Source organism: Mustela putorius, unplaced genomic scaffold (assembly GCF_011764305.1).
Source record: "Mustela putorius furo isolate JIRA1106 unplaced genomic scaffold, ASM1176430v1.1 tig00001069_pilon_pilon_pilon, whole genome shotgun sequence".
NCBI lineage: Eukaryota > Metazoa > Chordata > Mammalia > Carnivora > Mustelidae > Mustela > Mustela putorius.
In genome coordinates this window covers 1,756,273-1,772,679 of record NW_025421558.1, presented here as the reverse complement: position 1 = coordinate 1,772,679, position 16,407 = coordinate 1,756,273, and the positions used below count along the sequence as shown (strand labels likewise).

At 51.1% G+C, this 16,407-nt stretch overlaps 1 protein-coding gene across 2 annotated transcripts; it reads right to left on the bottom strand.

The window, feature by feature from the left end:
* Positions 1-2,305: 2,305 nt before the first annotated feature.
* On the bottom strand, positions 2,306-16,041 carry GPR83 (G protein-coupled receptor 83). Of its 2 annotated transcripts, XM_004754510.3 has the most exons (4): positions 15,227-16,041; positions 10,842-10,967; positions 8,325-8,458; positions 2,306-5,065 (listed from the first exon to the last, which is right to left on the bottom strand). In XM_004754510.3, exons 1-4 carry the CDS (start codon positions 15,608-15,610, stop codon positions 4,441-4,443), a joined length of 1,269 nt encoding a protein of 422 aa, XP_004754567.1. In that variant the 5' UTR covers positions 15,611-16,041; the 3' UTR covers positions 2,306-4,440. The 2 variants fall into 2 exon arrangements, with proteins under 2 accessions (XP_004754567.1, XP_044943117.1); XM_045087182.1 differs by lacking the exon at positions 10,842-10,967 and having other exon boundaries at positions 15,227-15,753.
* Positions 16,042-16,407: the final 366 nt, after the last annotated feature.

The window sequence follows — 16,407 nt, the reverse complement described above, 5'->3', positions numbered from 1 at the left end:
AGACAGGGATCTAGGAAACTCACAGACCTAGCAACTGGGTAAAGGAGAAGGGGGATCCTGGGAAAGCAGGTGCTCTGGAAGCAGAAAACTCCGTGAGCCCAGGAAGAAGCAGCTGACAGCCTAGGAGGTGTGGGGGAGAAGCGATGGCAGACACTCCGTGTGTGTGGTCAGGTCACAAAGGGGTTTTAACTCTTCTGAAAAACTGAGAAGGAATTAGTGATCGTGACATAAAAAACTAAAAAAAGAGGGAGTTTTAACTCCAGAAGAGCAAGGTTGTTTGTAAAAAGGAAATATAATTGTCATACCCTATTTGTCTTGGAAGTGAACTCTGTTTGCGTGTTTTAATAACACAGACATAGACGTAACTTGATTAGAAAGATACAGGGAAGAAAAATAAAGGCTTGGGCCTCTAGATCTCCATTTTTATTGGTTTACTGTTTGTTTATAGACTACAGAGGCACAGAATTGAATTAATCATAATCCTTGGTTTATGGCTCACTCTTAACGTTGCCCCAAAGAAAAGCTAGAACCTTGACAACTATTTATAACCCCATCACCCTACGTGCGAATCCATATATCTTCTCTTCCATCTCAAGTAACCAATATCCTAAATGTTGTGTTCATGATTCCTTTGCTTTCCTCACATTTAATCTGGGCACTTTAAATTCATGACCACTCTGAGGATAAGGTTCCTCCTAGGCTAGAAACAGGAGGATAGAAGGAACTATTAACATCAACCACTCTGTACCCATAAAGCAGCAAATATTTATTCTCAGCAAGAGAGACTACAAAATCTCAGAAAGGAGAGTGAACTGCAGGGCTTTCTCACACTAGATACTATTAGAATATTATTTAAGTGCCATCTAGCATTGCACGTACCTTATTTGTTCCCTCTTTAGCTACTCCTTTAAATGAAAGAGAATGGAGGGGGCAGTACACAGAGATGCCAAAGCAAGATGCTAATGGGCTGATCTCAGCACTGCGAGCATCTTCTACCACCTGCAGGCAACACTCCAAGACAGGTTTGCTTCCCCAGTTGATGTGTCCCTGCCGTCTTCCAGATTTGCCCCTGGCCCCAGACACTCTCGTGTTGCCTCCTATTATCCTAGAGCCTGTACCTTGGACAGCAGCACAGAGGGCCCTGGAGGCATGCATGTCACACCAGTCTGGAGCAGTGAGGTTGAGTTGAGCTCTGCCTGTGCCCTCTGAGGACCCCAACGCCTAGGCTGCCTAAAAGACAACTGTTTGCCTTGGCAACCCACCATGGTCAGTTAAGCAGGGCACCAGCAATCTGAAAGTCACTTATGGTCTATTTGGAAGATGTTTCTAACCAGAATTGAGTTCTACTGTACTAGAGCAATGGACTCATTGGCCATGGAGCTGTGAGGGCTCTAGGGTCCACTTAATCAAGCATTTCCCGAGCAAGTAACTCAAGCACTTCCTTTTAGGATAGTTAACAGGTTTTACCCTAAAAGTGTCTCACAATTGAAGAAATTTGTCAAATGTTGATTAAAAACAAATCAAGATTCTTTTTCTACCTGCCTTCTCAAAACCTAATTTCCAAGAAGGTAGCATTTACTCAATTTTGCTCTGTGGTCTATAGCTGAGCCTCAGTCTCAACCACAATGTAGAAATGAGAACACCCAACCTGGAGGACTGCTGTGAGGGCGAATGAGATCATGAGCTGAGAAGCATTACCATGGTATCTTCATATTTGGTGTCAGCAAATCTTACTTCCCTTCTCCTTTTCCTATGCTTTTCATTTTTCTTTCAAGTATTCCCCTTGGCTCCGTAAATTATCCCTATAGGCAACCTTCCATGAAATTATGTGACACTGATTTCCTGGGCTCTGGGTGGCATCAGAGTAACTACAGCTACTACAAGGACCCCTCCCCAGCTTACCTGGTAGGACAAGGGACCCTGGGCCCAGTGGGGCAGAAATCCTGGTCAACATGGGAGTGTGGCATCCACTGCACACTCTGAGTTGGAGAACCAATCCCAAGGCTTCAGCGGCAGCTCTACTTCTTCCTGAACCACTAAGGACTCATGGGTGGAGTCCTGGGTACTCAGCACAGTTCCATAATCACAGAAGAGGGGATTTGGCAGCCAGTTCAATAGAAGAAGCACTAGACTGAGATTAGAGGTTTCCAGCTGGCTATTGACCCTAGCCAACACATGTCTGTGCTTCCTCAGTTATAGCACGCAGGGGTGTGGGCAGATGGTCTTCATGCTCTCTTTGTGATCCAATGAACCTCCATTTTAAAGGTTACCAACTGTGGTTTAATAAGAAGTCCAAGAAGCATAGTCCATGCATCCAAAATATATTTTATTGAGACTGGAACATCCACAGTAAAGTACACATTATGAAACATCGGAAAGACTCAAGTTTAACAACTTTCACATTCACAAATACAAACTGCTTTTGGCTCTGAGGCACACAGAGAACAAGGGGAATGGGGAAGACAAGGTACTGTCTTGGAGACCCAGACCTAGTGGGCTATGTGTGGGTCTTCCCCCACAGAGAAGGGTCTCCTCTGATTTGGCAGTATTTCTAGATGCCTTCACAAGGAGGAAAAGTAATGCTTTCCCCATGATTCCAGTGCAGGACAAACTCTGTGTAATCCTGTTTTCTTTCTGGTTCAAAGAATTTCCATGGCAGCATTAAGATGAAACCATAGGCTACTTCTTGACACCACAGAGACAGTAGGCACAGACCTGGAAGCCATTTGGCCTGAAAAATCCATCTTGGGAACCCTATGGGCTTAGAAGCCAATCTGTCCCATGAAAGTCAAACATTTCAAACATTCCCATAAATAGAGAGAGTAGGATAATGAACCCCCATGGTTAATTATAGGAAAGCAGATAATATGACCAAGTTCAGTTTCAATGAACAGTCAAGAGATTGAAGTGAAACCTGGACAAAGTCCTTCTCCCCAAACCTCACTTCTCCACTCAGCTCCATATCCGTGTTTGATTTCGAGATCCATCTGGTGCTAGGAAGAAACCTAAAGCCAGTGTAAGAGTGGCAATTGTTTAGGGTGGGTGAATTAAGTTCTATTCTGCCTGTGTCTTCTGGTGACACAGTGAGTCACTCAGGACCAGACTGAACGTGATGAAAACACTCAGTCTCTGGAATGAGATTTCTCTGGCATGTTGAGTCATTAAGGACTATCACAATGTCACAGGTTTCTGAAGGTGACATGGGAGCCACCAGGGTGATGTTGACAAGTGAGTCGTTTTGGGGGAACTGGCATGAAGAAGCAGTATTTATTATTCAGACAACACAGAGAAGTGGCCTGTCTAGACAGCTTGGGAGGATTTGAAGTGTCTAAGAGCAATTATTTCTGGAATGTTAGAGAGACTGCTCCATCATCTCCTGTAAAATCAGGGCAACGTTTTACCACTTCTTGTTCCATGTGAGTGCAAGATGGAAGGCATTATGCCTCCTCAATGAGTTTTGTTTCCCGGCTCATCATGATGGCTGCCTTCTGAGAACTTCATCCAGACCTTTCCCACCACTGGCTACAAGAAGGCGGCAGTCTGTTGGCTCCACGACAGCCTTACTCTTGGGTTCCTCTCCCACCTCTTCTTCCAATTCTTCTTGTGGACACTACCCTTGGGAGAGAGGCTCGGAAGTTCTCTGTTATGCCCTGTTGCTTGCTTGTGTCTACGTGGAAAAGTGTAATTCAGGATGGAAGGGAGGGCATGCGCACACACACATGCAAAGGGAAAAGCTGTAAATAAATCCATAGCATATTAACAAAATGCAGAAAGGGGTGACTTTTGTTTTCTTCTTTGTGCTCTTCTAAATTTTCCCAAGTTTTAATAATAATCCTTCTTTAAGAGAACTCAGTAATTCCTCTTTAAGGGCCCTAGTTGGTCCTTTCTTGTCATTTGTCCAGCCAGCCACTATACTACTGAGATTCATCCTGGCCCAGGACTTCAGAAAGTGAGGCCCCAAAACCCTCCACATCAGCTGTGGCTCACTCACCTTTCAATGGCCAATGAATGTTGTTTGAGTAGAGTTCTGTGCATCTGGGCCAGCCACACCCCAAGTATGACTCAGGTGTCCTTTATGAACATTCGGCGGTCGGAGGGTTGTTAGGCAGCCAACTGACTCAGCCCTCATGTGGGCTGAAGCTGTCCTGGGTTCCCTGGCTGAAGGAACGAAGGTGATATGCCTCGCAGCATTTCTTAGACAGGAATTCATAAACACATGTCTGATTTGTAGTCGCCTTTTAGTTTTTACGTCAAATGGGGTAGGAGGCTAAACAGCATTTCCTAGGAAATCCAGGGTCCCATGGCTTCTGCGGGGCCTTGTTTCTAGCACTGTGAAGGTCATGTGTGAGGGGACAGGCATTTTTCCAGGCTCCATCCTCAGGCCCTTTGCCAACCTCAGCTGGGGACAGCTTGCCCTCTCCCTGCCCTTCCCACCTCCCTCTAACTCACTGCCACGATGGGCTCTACAGCAGACAGGTCTGTCTTCCCAGACTGGAGTTGGGAGGAGGGCAAGAAGTTATTGGCCAGTGGAGCCCTCCGGCCATCACTCTTCTCTGTCCAAGCCACCCTGAAAGAAGCAACTGGGGAGGGTGGCCTCTCCTCCTGAGGCTTGGGCAGCCTTTGGCACATGCTCAGTAATGCCTTCAGCTCGACCCTGAAGTTCTCATTGAGCCAGCAGTAGATGAAGGGATTGTAGCAAGTGCTGCTCATGGCAAACCAGTGGAAGGCGAAGTAGAGGGCATTGTTGGTGTGGATGACCTTGCTGGACAGGAGGAGGACATAGCAGTTGAGGGGGAACCAGCAGAGAGCAAAGAGGACCACCACCAGCATCAGCATCTTGATGGTCTTCTTCTTCTTACGCCGAAGGGCCAGGTATTGCTCCGTGGTCACATCCCCAATGGTGTTGCACAACCACAGCTTCTTGGCCACTCGGGCGTAGGCCACAGAGATGATGAGGAGGGGGAGGATGTACAGCAGGATGAAGGTGGCCAAGTCCAGGTACTTCCAGAAGAGGTCAGCTGGCTCAGGGAAGTCTGGCAGGCACAGGGAGCGGACGATGTTCTCACTGGTGGCAGGGGGGACAGGGAGAGACAGAGACATAGAAACAGGGAGAGGCGGAGACGGAGAAAGGAAGAGGAAGGTGCGCCATTAGCGTGGAAAGGCTTCATCCCAAGAAGCACCGGCCTTCCTCCCCTGGGCTCCCAGCCCATCTCTTAGAGCGCTTTTGCTACAGCATAATTATCTGGCACATTTCTGGCTCTCCCACTAGACTGGGAGTTCTAGAAGGATAAGGAGAACACCTGCTCTGTCTGTGCCTCTTAACCTTGTATTACTCTTGAATAGGCCTACTACAGAGACCCAGTAAATATTTGTTCAATGAATGGATACAACACTGGCGTTCCTCATCTTAGAACTAACTCACCCTGAGAGTACAACGTGCTCAGGAAATCCTGGAACTCCCCAGTTTATGACCTACTCCCATTCCAGAGGGGAATTAAGGAGGAGGGCAAAGAAATGATGGGTCTTAAGAACGGGAGTCGCAGAGCCCGAACTAACATACCTTCAGCCATTCATATAACAAGTATGTCTTTTCTATGGAATGCACCTGGTCCTCTTGAGGAACCCCCAGAGTTCGTGTGTTAGGGCTCCGCAGGTTCTGACCTGCTGAATGAGGAGGCGCGAGGCACCCACGCAGGGCGGGCAAGTACCTCCCTCGGCATCCGAACTCCTGCCTCGGGGAAGTGAAAACCGCGGGGCCCTTTTGACGGAAGGCGCGGTTTCAATACCCTCACTCGTAGGAAGCCACGCCACGAGATCTGTTGCTTACAAAGCCCAGAACGGAGGCACCGGGAAGGGCAGTCCTCTGTCCGGGTCACCAGCAAGCACGCGATAGAAAGCAGGTCGCAAGCACCTCTTGTGAGGAAGGGGGCTGCGGCGGGGTTCACTCGAAGGGGTCCCTTTAGAAGGTGACCCAGGAAAAATAAGGCAGGAACTTGTGGTGGGTATCCTAACCCCGTGTCCTAATCTAAACGTCCCAATTGTGGGTGTGAACGGAGTTGTCATACTACAAAAGGTCTAAACTCAAAATGGCTGTTTTCTCCTCCCATCCTGTGGCTCAGTGCTCTTGTCCTAGGTGCTGGTGGCCCTCATTGCTGACAGAGAATTCTCTTTGCTTCTGTTAGCAGGGGAAAAAAACCAAACAAAAAAACCCAGGTCCCCCTGGGTGAGGGCGGATGGGAGTCCGAGTGCTAGGGGATTTGGGTATATGATTCATTTCAGTATCATAGAATTTGGGGAGGGAGCCTGTATAAATTACGGCTGACCCTTGAGCAACAGAGAGGTTAGGGGTACTGACCCCTGCACAGCTGAAAATCCATGGCTGAGTTTTGACTTCCCCCCAATTTAACTACCAATCACCTACTATTGACTGGAAGCCATACTGAAAACATAAACAATTGATTAACACATTATTTTGTGTATTTATTAACTATATTCTTCCAATAAAGTAAGGAAAAGAAAATGTTATTAAAACAAGAAGGATTTTAACCAACTGAGTGGCTCAGTGGGTTAAAGCGTCTGCCTTCAGCTCGGGTCATGATCCCAGTGTCCTGGGATCGAGTCCCGCATTGGACTCCCTGCTCAGTGGGGAGCCTGCTTCTCCCTCTGCCTCTGTAGCTCCCCCACTTGTGCTCTCTCTATGACAAAGAAGTAAATAAAATATTTAGGATTAAAATATTTAAAATCAGGAGAAAGAAAAAAACACCTTTCTAGTGCTAGACTCTATCAGTGGCAAAAATCCACATAGAAGTCGATCCATACCGTTCGAACAAGTGTTGCTCAAGTGTCCGCTGTAGCTGTAACCAGCCTTCAGACTTAGTCTCTTGACCCTGCCTGTGTCACCAAAATGTATGTTTCTAAGTGCACACCTCAGGAGGAGTAGTGCGTGGCGACTGTGGGACACTAGCACTGTGCCCCTAGATCCTCTCAGATCCCAGGCACAGGTCTGCAGCGCCAGGACGCTAGCCCCCGGACAACCCTGTGATCTTGTAGGTGCCTAGCCTCGGGCCACTGAAACCATTTCCTACAGACCCCCTAAGAGCCAGAAGGGGCTGGAAGTTTCCATTTTCCCCAGGGAAGCCTGGAATATGAAAGCCCAGCTCCCTTGCTTCAAGGCTGAACAAACTCTGTGCTATCTTTGCTCTAGAGATCCGGTGAAGCTGGCTGTAGCTACCCCCAACAACCCTCTACCCCCAAATTGCACCTTCCCTTGGTCTCCCTCCACTTGCTATCCTGCATCCCCTCTCCCTCAGCCATGACCCCTGGGAGCACTTCCTTATAATCAATCTGTATCATCACAGGGTCTGTTTCTAAGGAACCTCATTGAAAACAACTATGAACTGATGAAAATCGCTTGAAGCTCATTCATTCACTCATTCATTTATTCAGTAAGTAAGTGATTACGTACTGAGAGCCTGTTACGTGGAGACAGTAAGTTAGGGGCTAGGGGACACCAAGGTAGCAGAATCAAAAATGGGGCCAACCTTACAGTCCAGCTGGGGGCAGCACCTTCAGTGAACTAGAACCACACACAAGTGTTTAAATTTTTTAAAAATGAAGTGCTTTGAAAGAAATTCTCATTCTGTGAGAGGATATGATTGACCAAGAAGCCTGAAAAGGAGGCAGAGGGAAGTGGAGCTTCCTGCCTCAGACACACGGACACAGCACGTTCTGTTTGCAGGTCGGGTGAGGGCATTTAAACATCACCATTTTAGGGGTGCCTGGGTGGCTCCGTCCTTAAGCATCTGCCTTCGGCTCAGGTCATGATCCCAAGGTCCTGGGTTGAGCCCTGCGCTGGGTTCCCTGCTCAGGGGGAGCCTGCTTCTCTCTCTCCCGCTTGCCCTAGCTTATGTTCCCGCTCATGCTGTGTCACTCTGTCAAATAAATAAATAAAATCTTAAAAAATAAATAAATAAACAAACACCGCCAATTTAGAATTTTGCATCTTGGTCTGTGTGATTGTGTGGGTAAGCGTTCCCAGTGACAGAAGCTGTTCGCCACTGCCTTGACCTTGCAGACAAACTGGGTAGAGAACAAGGAGGAGCCGAAGTGGTTGAGAGGAAGAGAGGAGAAAGAGAGAAAGGGATGCCGCAGAGAGTCGTGGGTATCGGCCCCCCCACCCCCACTCAGAAGCAAGAGGACAGGAGACAGACAGAGGGACCAGCTGGGTGCAGCAGGTACTGAGGTCAGGGCCGGAGTGGGGGATGCTCAGATTTCCCTGTCGAAGTCCTCGGCACCCACGGGCTGCTCCTTACTAGCCAACTCACCTGTACTTGAAGGTAAATAATTTCTGGCAGATGGCGTGTGGGAGTGAAAAGAATGTTGCCATGGTCCAGATGACCGTGATGTAGATGACCCCTTTTGTGATGGAGATCCGGGGTTTCAACGGATGCATGATGACCTGGAAAACAAGCATTGTGTCACCAGCCGAAGAAATGCAGAAGCAGACACAATCCTGATGACGCAACTGCTGTGTCTCTCTAAGGCAGGCAGGTCCGATTTATAAAGGAGCACCCCTGGACCACGCCACCCCCTTGGCCCCCCTCCAGTGAGTCGTCTGGACTCAGAGACTCCAAGCAGCTCAGAGCCGTCTTGCCATCCTATGTGGCAGAAGGAGGGGGCGGGGCAGGGGTGGGGTAGGAGGTCTGCTTGCATGACACCCACAAGGCCAGGAGAAGGACAAGCCGTGGTCGGCCTCTGCCTTGGGATCGTGCCCTGCCCCTCCCCCAGGACCCTTTAGGTCACGGAGGGCGCTGACCTCATGGGAAGCTGCATGGATGTTTATCTGGGCATTCACAATACTGGTGATGAAATTATTTGTTTATTGGGGCACCTGGGTGGCTCAGTGGGTTAAGCCTCTGCCTTCGGCTTGAGTCATGATCCCAGGGTCCTGGGATGGAGCCCCGCATCAGGCTCTCTGCTCAGCAGGAGCCTGCTTCCTCCTCTCTCTCTGCCTGCCTCTCTGCCTGCTTGTGATCTCTGTCTGTCAAATAAATAAATAAAATCTTTTAAAAATTTTATTTATTTAAATTACTGCATTTGTTGTTAAAGCTGCAGTGGGGTCCAGCTTTCCCACGCCTATAGTAAAGCCTGGATTGCAGACTTTGGGCTGAAAAGCATCCTGGAATTGCCACAACGTGACAATCCATTCTCCTTAAACCTTTAGGTCAAGACTTGAAATTTCATCGCATCCTCGTCTTCTAAGAGCAGGAGCATTCTCTTTCTTACAAAAGGCACCCTGAGACAGGCAATCCAGGGTTGGGGGGAGAGGTCATATAGAGTGACACAGTGGACATTCTGGCTGTGTCTCCCCAAATTTTTCTCCAGTTTTTTTTTTCTAGGTTTAATGGGAGGAAGTCGCAGGCTTTAGAAGCGGCTCTGCACAGCCCCCTTCTGGAGGCTGCCCTCTTCACCCCTCACGCTCCCTCCTTGTTCAAGTTGCTGAGAGAAGTGAGAGGCTGGGTCAGAGGCCCTGGACATCACTTGAAGATTTCACTGGCTTTGGGACGAGTCCCCATTTGGGGGGTTTATAACACAGCATCGTGATCAATGTGGGCAAGACTTATCCCTGTGCTCCTCAGACCGACCCATCTTTGGCCCAAGGGTCACTCAGCCATGTTAAGATGGGGGTAAGCACAGGCCAGGTAAGGGCGACCCAGAATCCCTCTTGTTGAATTCAGGGAGAAGGTTAAGAAGGGCAAATATATTTGTATGCCAGAAAAATATTTGTATGCCAGCTTTTCAGACATTGCCCAAAGCGTCTGCAATAGAAACGCCAAAATGACGGACTTTCAGGGCTGAAGAAATCTGTTTGCCCGGCCCAGTTCCCTCCCAATGATGAATGTCTGCTAAACCATCCCTTTCAAGTGTCATCTGTCCCTTGTTTAAAAGTGCCAGTGAAATGAAACTCATTACCTTCCCAGGCAGCTCTGTTCTATGAGAAAATTCTTTCTCACACTGAGCTGTATCTTTGAATCTGCGTCTTTGAAGCCTCCTCTCCCTTGGTCTTTGTTTGCGTCTCTTGGAGCTACTCACAATAAATTCTACCCTCTCTCTGTCCGGTGGCCCTTATGGTATAGGCCTTGTAGGTGCCCCTCGGCTTTTTCAGAGCAGGGTGGTCTAGTGATCAGAGCAGAGGCTTGAAGCCAGACAGACCTCAGTGCTAATCCTAGCTTCATCAGTCACCAGTTAGGTGATCTTGGGAAAGCTTGGCACGCACTTTCTCCTCAATTCCACACAGACCTAAGGATGCAACATGGACCGACTGAGTCAGCGTGTGGGAGGTCCTTGCCACAGAGGCGTCCTCCTCCAGGATGGGCATCCCCAGGCCCTCTTTGGTTTCCTTTGCCAAATCCACCACGTGCGTCTGATGGGGCAGGACAGCGAGCAGGGCCTTCCTGCCCTACCCCGAGGCCCGTTCCTGCCACCTGGATATTCTAGCTTCCTCCTCGATAAGGGGGCCAAGAAACAGCCATCTCCCTTGACTCTACCCTGCCGTGATTTGCCAATCTCTTTTCATGTGTGATTTTCAGGTTGGCTTTTCTACGCCCAAGACAAGCTCATTAATTTCTGAAGCCTTTGCTGGAACAACAAACTGGGAGTAATGATTTTCTCGTAGCACTTAGCACACGCGTTTTAAAATGCCTAGCCTGGGTGCTCAAACTGATCAATGAGACAACTCCACATGCTGAAACATGTGCTAGAACACTGTGTTGGACCCTGCAGTTCCCTGAGAAGAGAAGCCTGATGGGGACGGACAGGGGGTCAGGGGTAGGTGCCCTCACCTGGTGGCGGTCAACGGCAATGGCCGTCAACGTCAGTGCGGAGACATGCAGGGAGCAGTACTGGGCGAAGCGGCTGACGTGGCACATGCCTTTCCCGAACACCCAGGTGCTGTTCACAAAGCGGACCTGGAAACCAGCCCACAGAGGTCAGAGGCCTTGAGCCTGACACCCAGCCCCTGTGGCCTCTGAGGAGCTTCCCTCAGGAGGTCTCTTCCACTCCATTCTCCTCAGCTGTGGGTCACACACGATTTCCTCTGGCAGGACTGATTTCCAATCATTCGATTCAGGGAAACCTGATCACGTTGCTGGGGCCGCCCCCTGGTAGGGGCCGGGAGAGTGTGGGAATCCGTGGGCTTTGGATTTGGACTTGCTGCCTCCACTGGTCTCTAGATGTGTGGCCTGGGCCGAGGGATACAATCTCTCTGAACCTCAGTTTCCTTATTTGTAGGCTTATTGTAAGGATTAAGGTTTCAGAAGGTCTATAAAGGGTGGAACACTGTGTCTGGCAGATCAGTAGAAAGATATTATTAGAAAGAAACAGTAGCTATTTTTCTGGTAATAATAAAATCCATTCTTGGCCCGCGTGAGTTCAGACTTAATAGGGGACACACATAGGAAAAATCACAACAGAGCGTGGGGACTGTGCTCTCTAATGTTGACTAAGCAAACCTGCAAGTCCATCTGGGAAAGGGACTGAGGGGCCTGGAGAGCGGCAGGCAGGCTGGGGAGAAGACAAGCTCCAGGCCAGTGTGGAGCCCTAGGAGCAGACCGAGGCCTCATCCCACATCACCCACAGCTGCCGGCTCACTCCCTGAGTACTCCAGCCGCTCCTGACCGATGCCCAAGAAAGCTCAGGCACTGATTCTGAACAAGTCTGGGGAGAGGACCCAGTATCTCAGGATGCAAGAAGGGAAGTATTCAGTGTCAGAGAAGGCCGGGAGAGAGGGCCACAAGGCGGGGTGGGAGGGGGCTGAGGCTGATGGGAAACACGATAGAGTAAATAACAGAGCAAGTCAGTTGGACAGGAAGAATACCATCAACTGATTTATAGCAGAGTATTCGCCTCTATGACTGTCACCTGGGGCAAAGCTCTTAGGCTCTATGGGCTTTACTGTCCTCATCAGTAAAATGGGCTAAAGCTGTTGTGAAAATCGAACAGGAAAGAGCACGTGGAGAATAGGTAGAGCAGTGCTTTGTACAGAGGAAGCACTCAACACAGCAACTACTCCCGTTAAGACATGAGACACTTGAGATGACCTTTAAAGAGTAAGTAGTCTTGGGCGCCTGGGTGGCTCAGTCGGTTAAGCGTCTACCTTTGGCTCAGGTCATGATCCCAGGGTCCGGGATTGAGCCCCGCGTCGAGGTTCCTGTTCGGTGGGAAGCCTGCTTCTCCCTCTCCCACTCCCCCTGCTTGTGTTCCCTCTCTTGCTGCGTCTCTCTCTGTCCAATAAATAAATAAGGAATCTTTAAAAAAAAAAAAAAAGAAAGAAAGAAAGAAAACAAAAGAAAAAAGGAATAAATAGTCTTTGTTCCTATAGTAGTAAGAACAAAGGCTTGGCCCTGAGTCAGAAATCCCAGGCCCTGTTTGAGGAATAAACAGTAGGATGGTTTGGCGGGAGTGTGTGGAAGAGTCGCGAGGGACCACGCGTATGGCCAGATCGTGACATTAAGACAGCAGACCAAAGATTTACTCTCTGTGGGTCTGGGAGCCAGCAGCCATATGAGGCTTTTGAGCCGTCCGTGAACATTATGGGGCCAGACATCACCAGCGATTCCTGCTTCTCACCTCCCACCTTCAAGACATTACAGAGCCAACAGGGGCTGCCTTGCATGGCTTTCAGATCATCTCGTCTTCTCCAGTCCCAAGGCTGTGGTCCTCGTGACGTGACCCACCATTTCTCCCCTGGACCATTTCCAGCCTCCTAAAGGCTTCCCCTGTCCTCCGATCTTGGCTGCTCGTGATTCAGGCTTCATACTGCTGATGGTATTTTCCCAACTAAAAATCCGATTACTGTCACCTTCCCGCTTCTCCTCATCCTGGCCTTCAGGACAGAGCCAGATGCCTCTGGAGTACCCAGGCCCCTTCACAAGCTCATCCCAGCCTTCCTGGCCCACCTCCACTTGTCTCCAGCTCCCCATGCACCCCCTACGGCATTCTATCCTGCTGCCCCCCAACCCCATCAAGAGCCACTCAACATCCCCTCAACACAAAATGAGCTTTGACACACTTCGCCTTTGGTCTCCCGGTCCCTCTGTCTGCGTGGAGCCTTCGCCTCGACCTGGGAAACTCCGGCCCTTCCAGGCCGCTTTGAAATGTCACATTCTTTGTACAGTCTCCTGGGACTGTACAAAGTCTCCTGACCCTCTCCTGGGACTCTGGCAGGACAGAACCAATGATTCTCTCCTCCAGGCTCTACCACATTCTATGCATGCCTCTGCCACCGGAATTGTAAGTAACTGCTTTTCTTTCGATGACCAGAGCTAAACTTCATGCTCACTGTCGTGTGTCAAGTGGACAGGAAAGGAGACCAGAGACGAAGAACATTGTCACCAACTAGCTGGAAGACAGGATGCCTTACCTTAGAAGACCCTCCCCCCAGCCCTTTCATACACTCTTGTGCTTCAAGGTAACAGGGGATTCGGGATTGGGGTGGGGGTGGTATTTGGAGCCCTTTTGTCCTTGGCTGGTGACAAGAGGATTCCGAGTAGCCAGGAAACAGTTAGATATCAGCTGGCTAGCAAGCAGGAAAAGTCCATGGTTTGGAGTAGTGGGAGCTTAACATAGTCCAAGAACACCCCCACCCCTTCACCTGCCACCCCCGGGATCAGTGGCTTAGTGGACAGACCTCTGGACTTGAGTCAGAAAAGTAATTCTTATCATGCCTTTTGCCAAAAACTAGCTAAGTGACCTTGGACAAGGGACTGAACCTCTATCTGTGCCTTAGTTTCCTCACCGGCAAAACGCAATTTTCTCATAAGTGAGGACAAAAGAAAGAATGTAGTATTAAAATGTGAGGTTTGGGGGCACCTGGTGGCTCAGTGGGTTAAAGCCTCTGTCTTCGACTCAGGTCATGATTCCAGGGTCTTGGGATCGAGCCCCACATCGGGCTCTCTGCTCAGCGGGGAGCCTGCTTCCTCCTCTCTCTCTGCCTGCCTCTCTGCCTACTTGTGATCTCTGTCAAATAAATAAATAAAATCTTTAAGAGAAAAAAAAGGAAAAAACTGTGAGGTTTGGAAGGATTTTCACACAGGTGGGAGTTCACCCTCTTCCTTTGGCTTGTCTATTATTTCTGGTTGAGTATGAGTGTGAGAAACAGACAGGGAGGGAGAGAGACAGAGAGTCTGCTTTGGTCAAAATACCAATAATAACAAGGTTATTCCATGAAGCGGAAAAAAAAAGCAAAAAACAAAAACGTGACTCATGCAGCAGAAACCTAAGGGATAACTGTCATTAGACTGCGTGGTCCTAGCCCTCACAATCCCAAACCACCCAAGAGCACCACACTCCCGAGTCCCAAGTCCCGGAGAAACGGGAAGGACACAGTTCATGCCAAAGAGCCAGTGCCTTAGTGTAAGGGTGGAGGATGGGGGGTGTTCATCTACCACCCACGTGCAAGTACCCCCAGCCCGGCCCTGGGACCCAAGCCCACCTCATTCTCATCTCTTCCCCAACACACTTCTGAAACAGCCTCATTGTCAAACCACAAAAGAGAGACGCAATTTAAATAAGTGGTCTAGGAAAATGCACTTAAGTGTCCATTAACAATTTGCAATTGTTTGCTGTTGCAGCTGTGGCACAAAGCAGCACCCGAGGGTGGCAGCGGGACATTGAATGGGCTGGAACTTTGGGGATGGGGGGGGGGACCTTAGCCATCTCTGCCAACACTTCCAGGAGCTTCGATTTACCGCTTGATATCCAATAGGCCCAAGGCCAGTGCTATTAAACAGGAAGTGGTCATTCGCTCTGGGGTGACTGCAGACACTCCAGTCACTGACCCTGGTGCCCCCAGCTGCAGAAGCTCGAGCTCAGAAGGTGAGGAGACAGACAGAAGAGAGAGCGGGAGGGAAGACAGAAAAACAAAACCACGGAGAAGGACAGGAAGAGTGGGAAAGGGAAGATCGAGACCGTCACCACCGGGAGGGAAAAAGATGAAGACACAAAGAGTCAGAGGACAGGGACAAAAGTCTGCGAGACAGGACTGAGTTCAGACTTCAGCGAGGAAGCCAAAAGGGAAGGAGCTGGAGAGGCGCAGCCCGTGCCCCCCCCCCCACCAGGGCGCCTCGGGCCAGACGCGGGGCAACCGGAGGAAAACTGGAAGGACCGAGGGGAGTGGGGCGCCGGGCATGTGGGACGGGCGGGGGCCAAGCGGGGGCCGGGGCCTCACCAAGGTGAAGGGCGTGTTGAGCAGCGTGATCATGATGTCGGCGACCGCCAGGTTGACGATGAAGAGGCTGGTGGCCGAGTGCATTCGCTGGTTCTTGAAGATGACATGACAGACCAGGACGTTGCCGAAGAGCGAGAAGACGATGATGAAGGAGTAAGCCACGATGAGCAGGGCTTTCACCGTGGGGTTCTGGGACTCGGCCCCGTAGCGCCTCCGGCCCACAAAGTTCTGCCAGTCGGAGAAGGTGTAGTTGCCCCAGAAGAAGTGCGAGGCGTTGGGCACCGCCAGGGCCGCCTCCAGGCCCGGCTCGTCGGCCCGGCCCTCGGGGCGCTCGGCGGCTCGCACCAGCGGGAGCAGGCAGAGCAGCACCCCGCGCGCGCCCATCGTGCGGGAGCCCCGGCACCAGAGCCCGCGCCGCGCCCACGCCCGCCGGGAGGGGAGGGCGCCGGCTGCGCTCCAACGCTGGCCGCACTTCTCCCGCTCTGCGCAGCGCCGCGCCGCGGCTCCGGCTCCTGCCCCGGCTCCCGCTCCCGCTCCCGCTCCCGCTCCCGCTCCGGCGGAGACGCGCGCCCGCTCCGCCCGCCCGGCCGGCGGCCCCTTCGGGAATGCAACCCCGCGGGACTCCCAAGGCTTTCTCCCCGCGCGCGCTCGCCCGCTCGCTTTTGGCGCGCCGCGCTCCGCCCGCTCCCACGCCGGGAGTACAACTCCGCCCGGCTTCCGGGGCTCTGTCCCTAAGTCACACTCGCCCCGCCATCCCGCCCCAGCCCCGCCATCCCGCCCCAGCGGGCAGGCGGGTGGCAGCCGCCCCCGTGGGGGTGCCTGACCCTTGGGGCGCGCAGCCTGTCAAGCCTGGTGTGCGGGCTCCGGGCGGCCCCCCGTGCGGAGATGGGGATGCGCAACGCCTGTGCCCTCAGAGCGTCAGCCCGGGCACGGTTTCCACACTGCGGGGGATCCCTGGGTCCGGCTGTTTTTAAGGAACAAGGCGTGTAAGGCAATGGAGGGGAGGGCTTCTCCAAACCCCTGCACCCACCAGACTTCAGATTTGCTGGAGGGCTTCCTAGGTTTTGTTTCCTGCGGGTCTTAAGACAGTGGGGGTGGTGGTGGGCGGGCGTGTGTGTGTGTGTGTGTGTGTGTGTGTGTAGGTTTTTCCAAGGAAACTCTTCAAAGCGGAACAATCTGCT

What these genes read in the sequence shown, in the direction of transcription:
- GPR83 (XM_004754510.3), bottom strand. Translation starts at nt 15,610, where the DNA reads ATGGGCGCGCGCGGGGTGCTGCTCTGCCTGCTCCCGCTGGTGCGAGCC. An exon ending in TTGCCGTTGACCGCCACCAG is followed by an intron (nt 8,459 to 10,841) that starts GTGAGGGCACCT and finishes CTTGTTTTCCAG; the next exon opens with GTCATCATGCATCCGTTGAA. An exon ending in TTATTTACCTTCAAGTACAG is followed by an intron (nt 5,066 to 8,324) that starts GTGAGTTGGCTA and finishes CCCTGCCACCAG; the next exon opens with TGAGAACATCGTCCGCTCCC.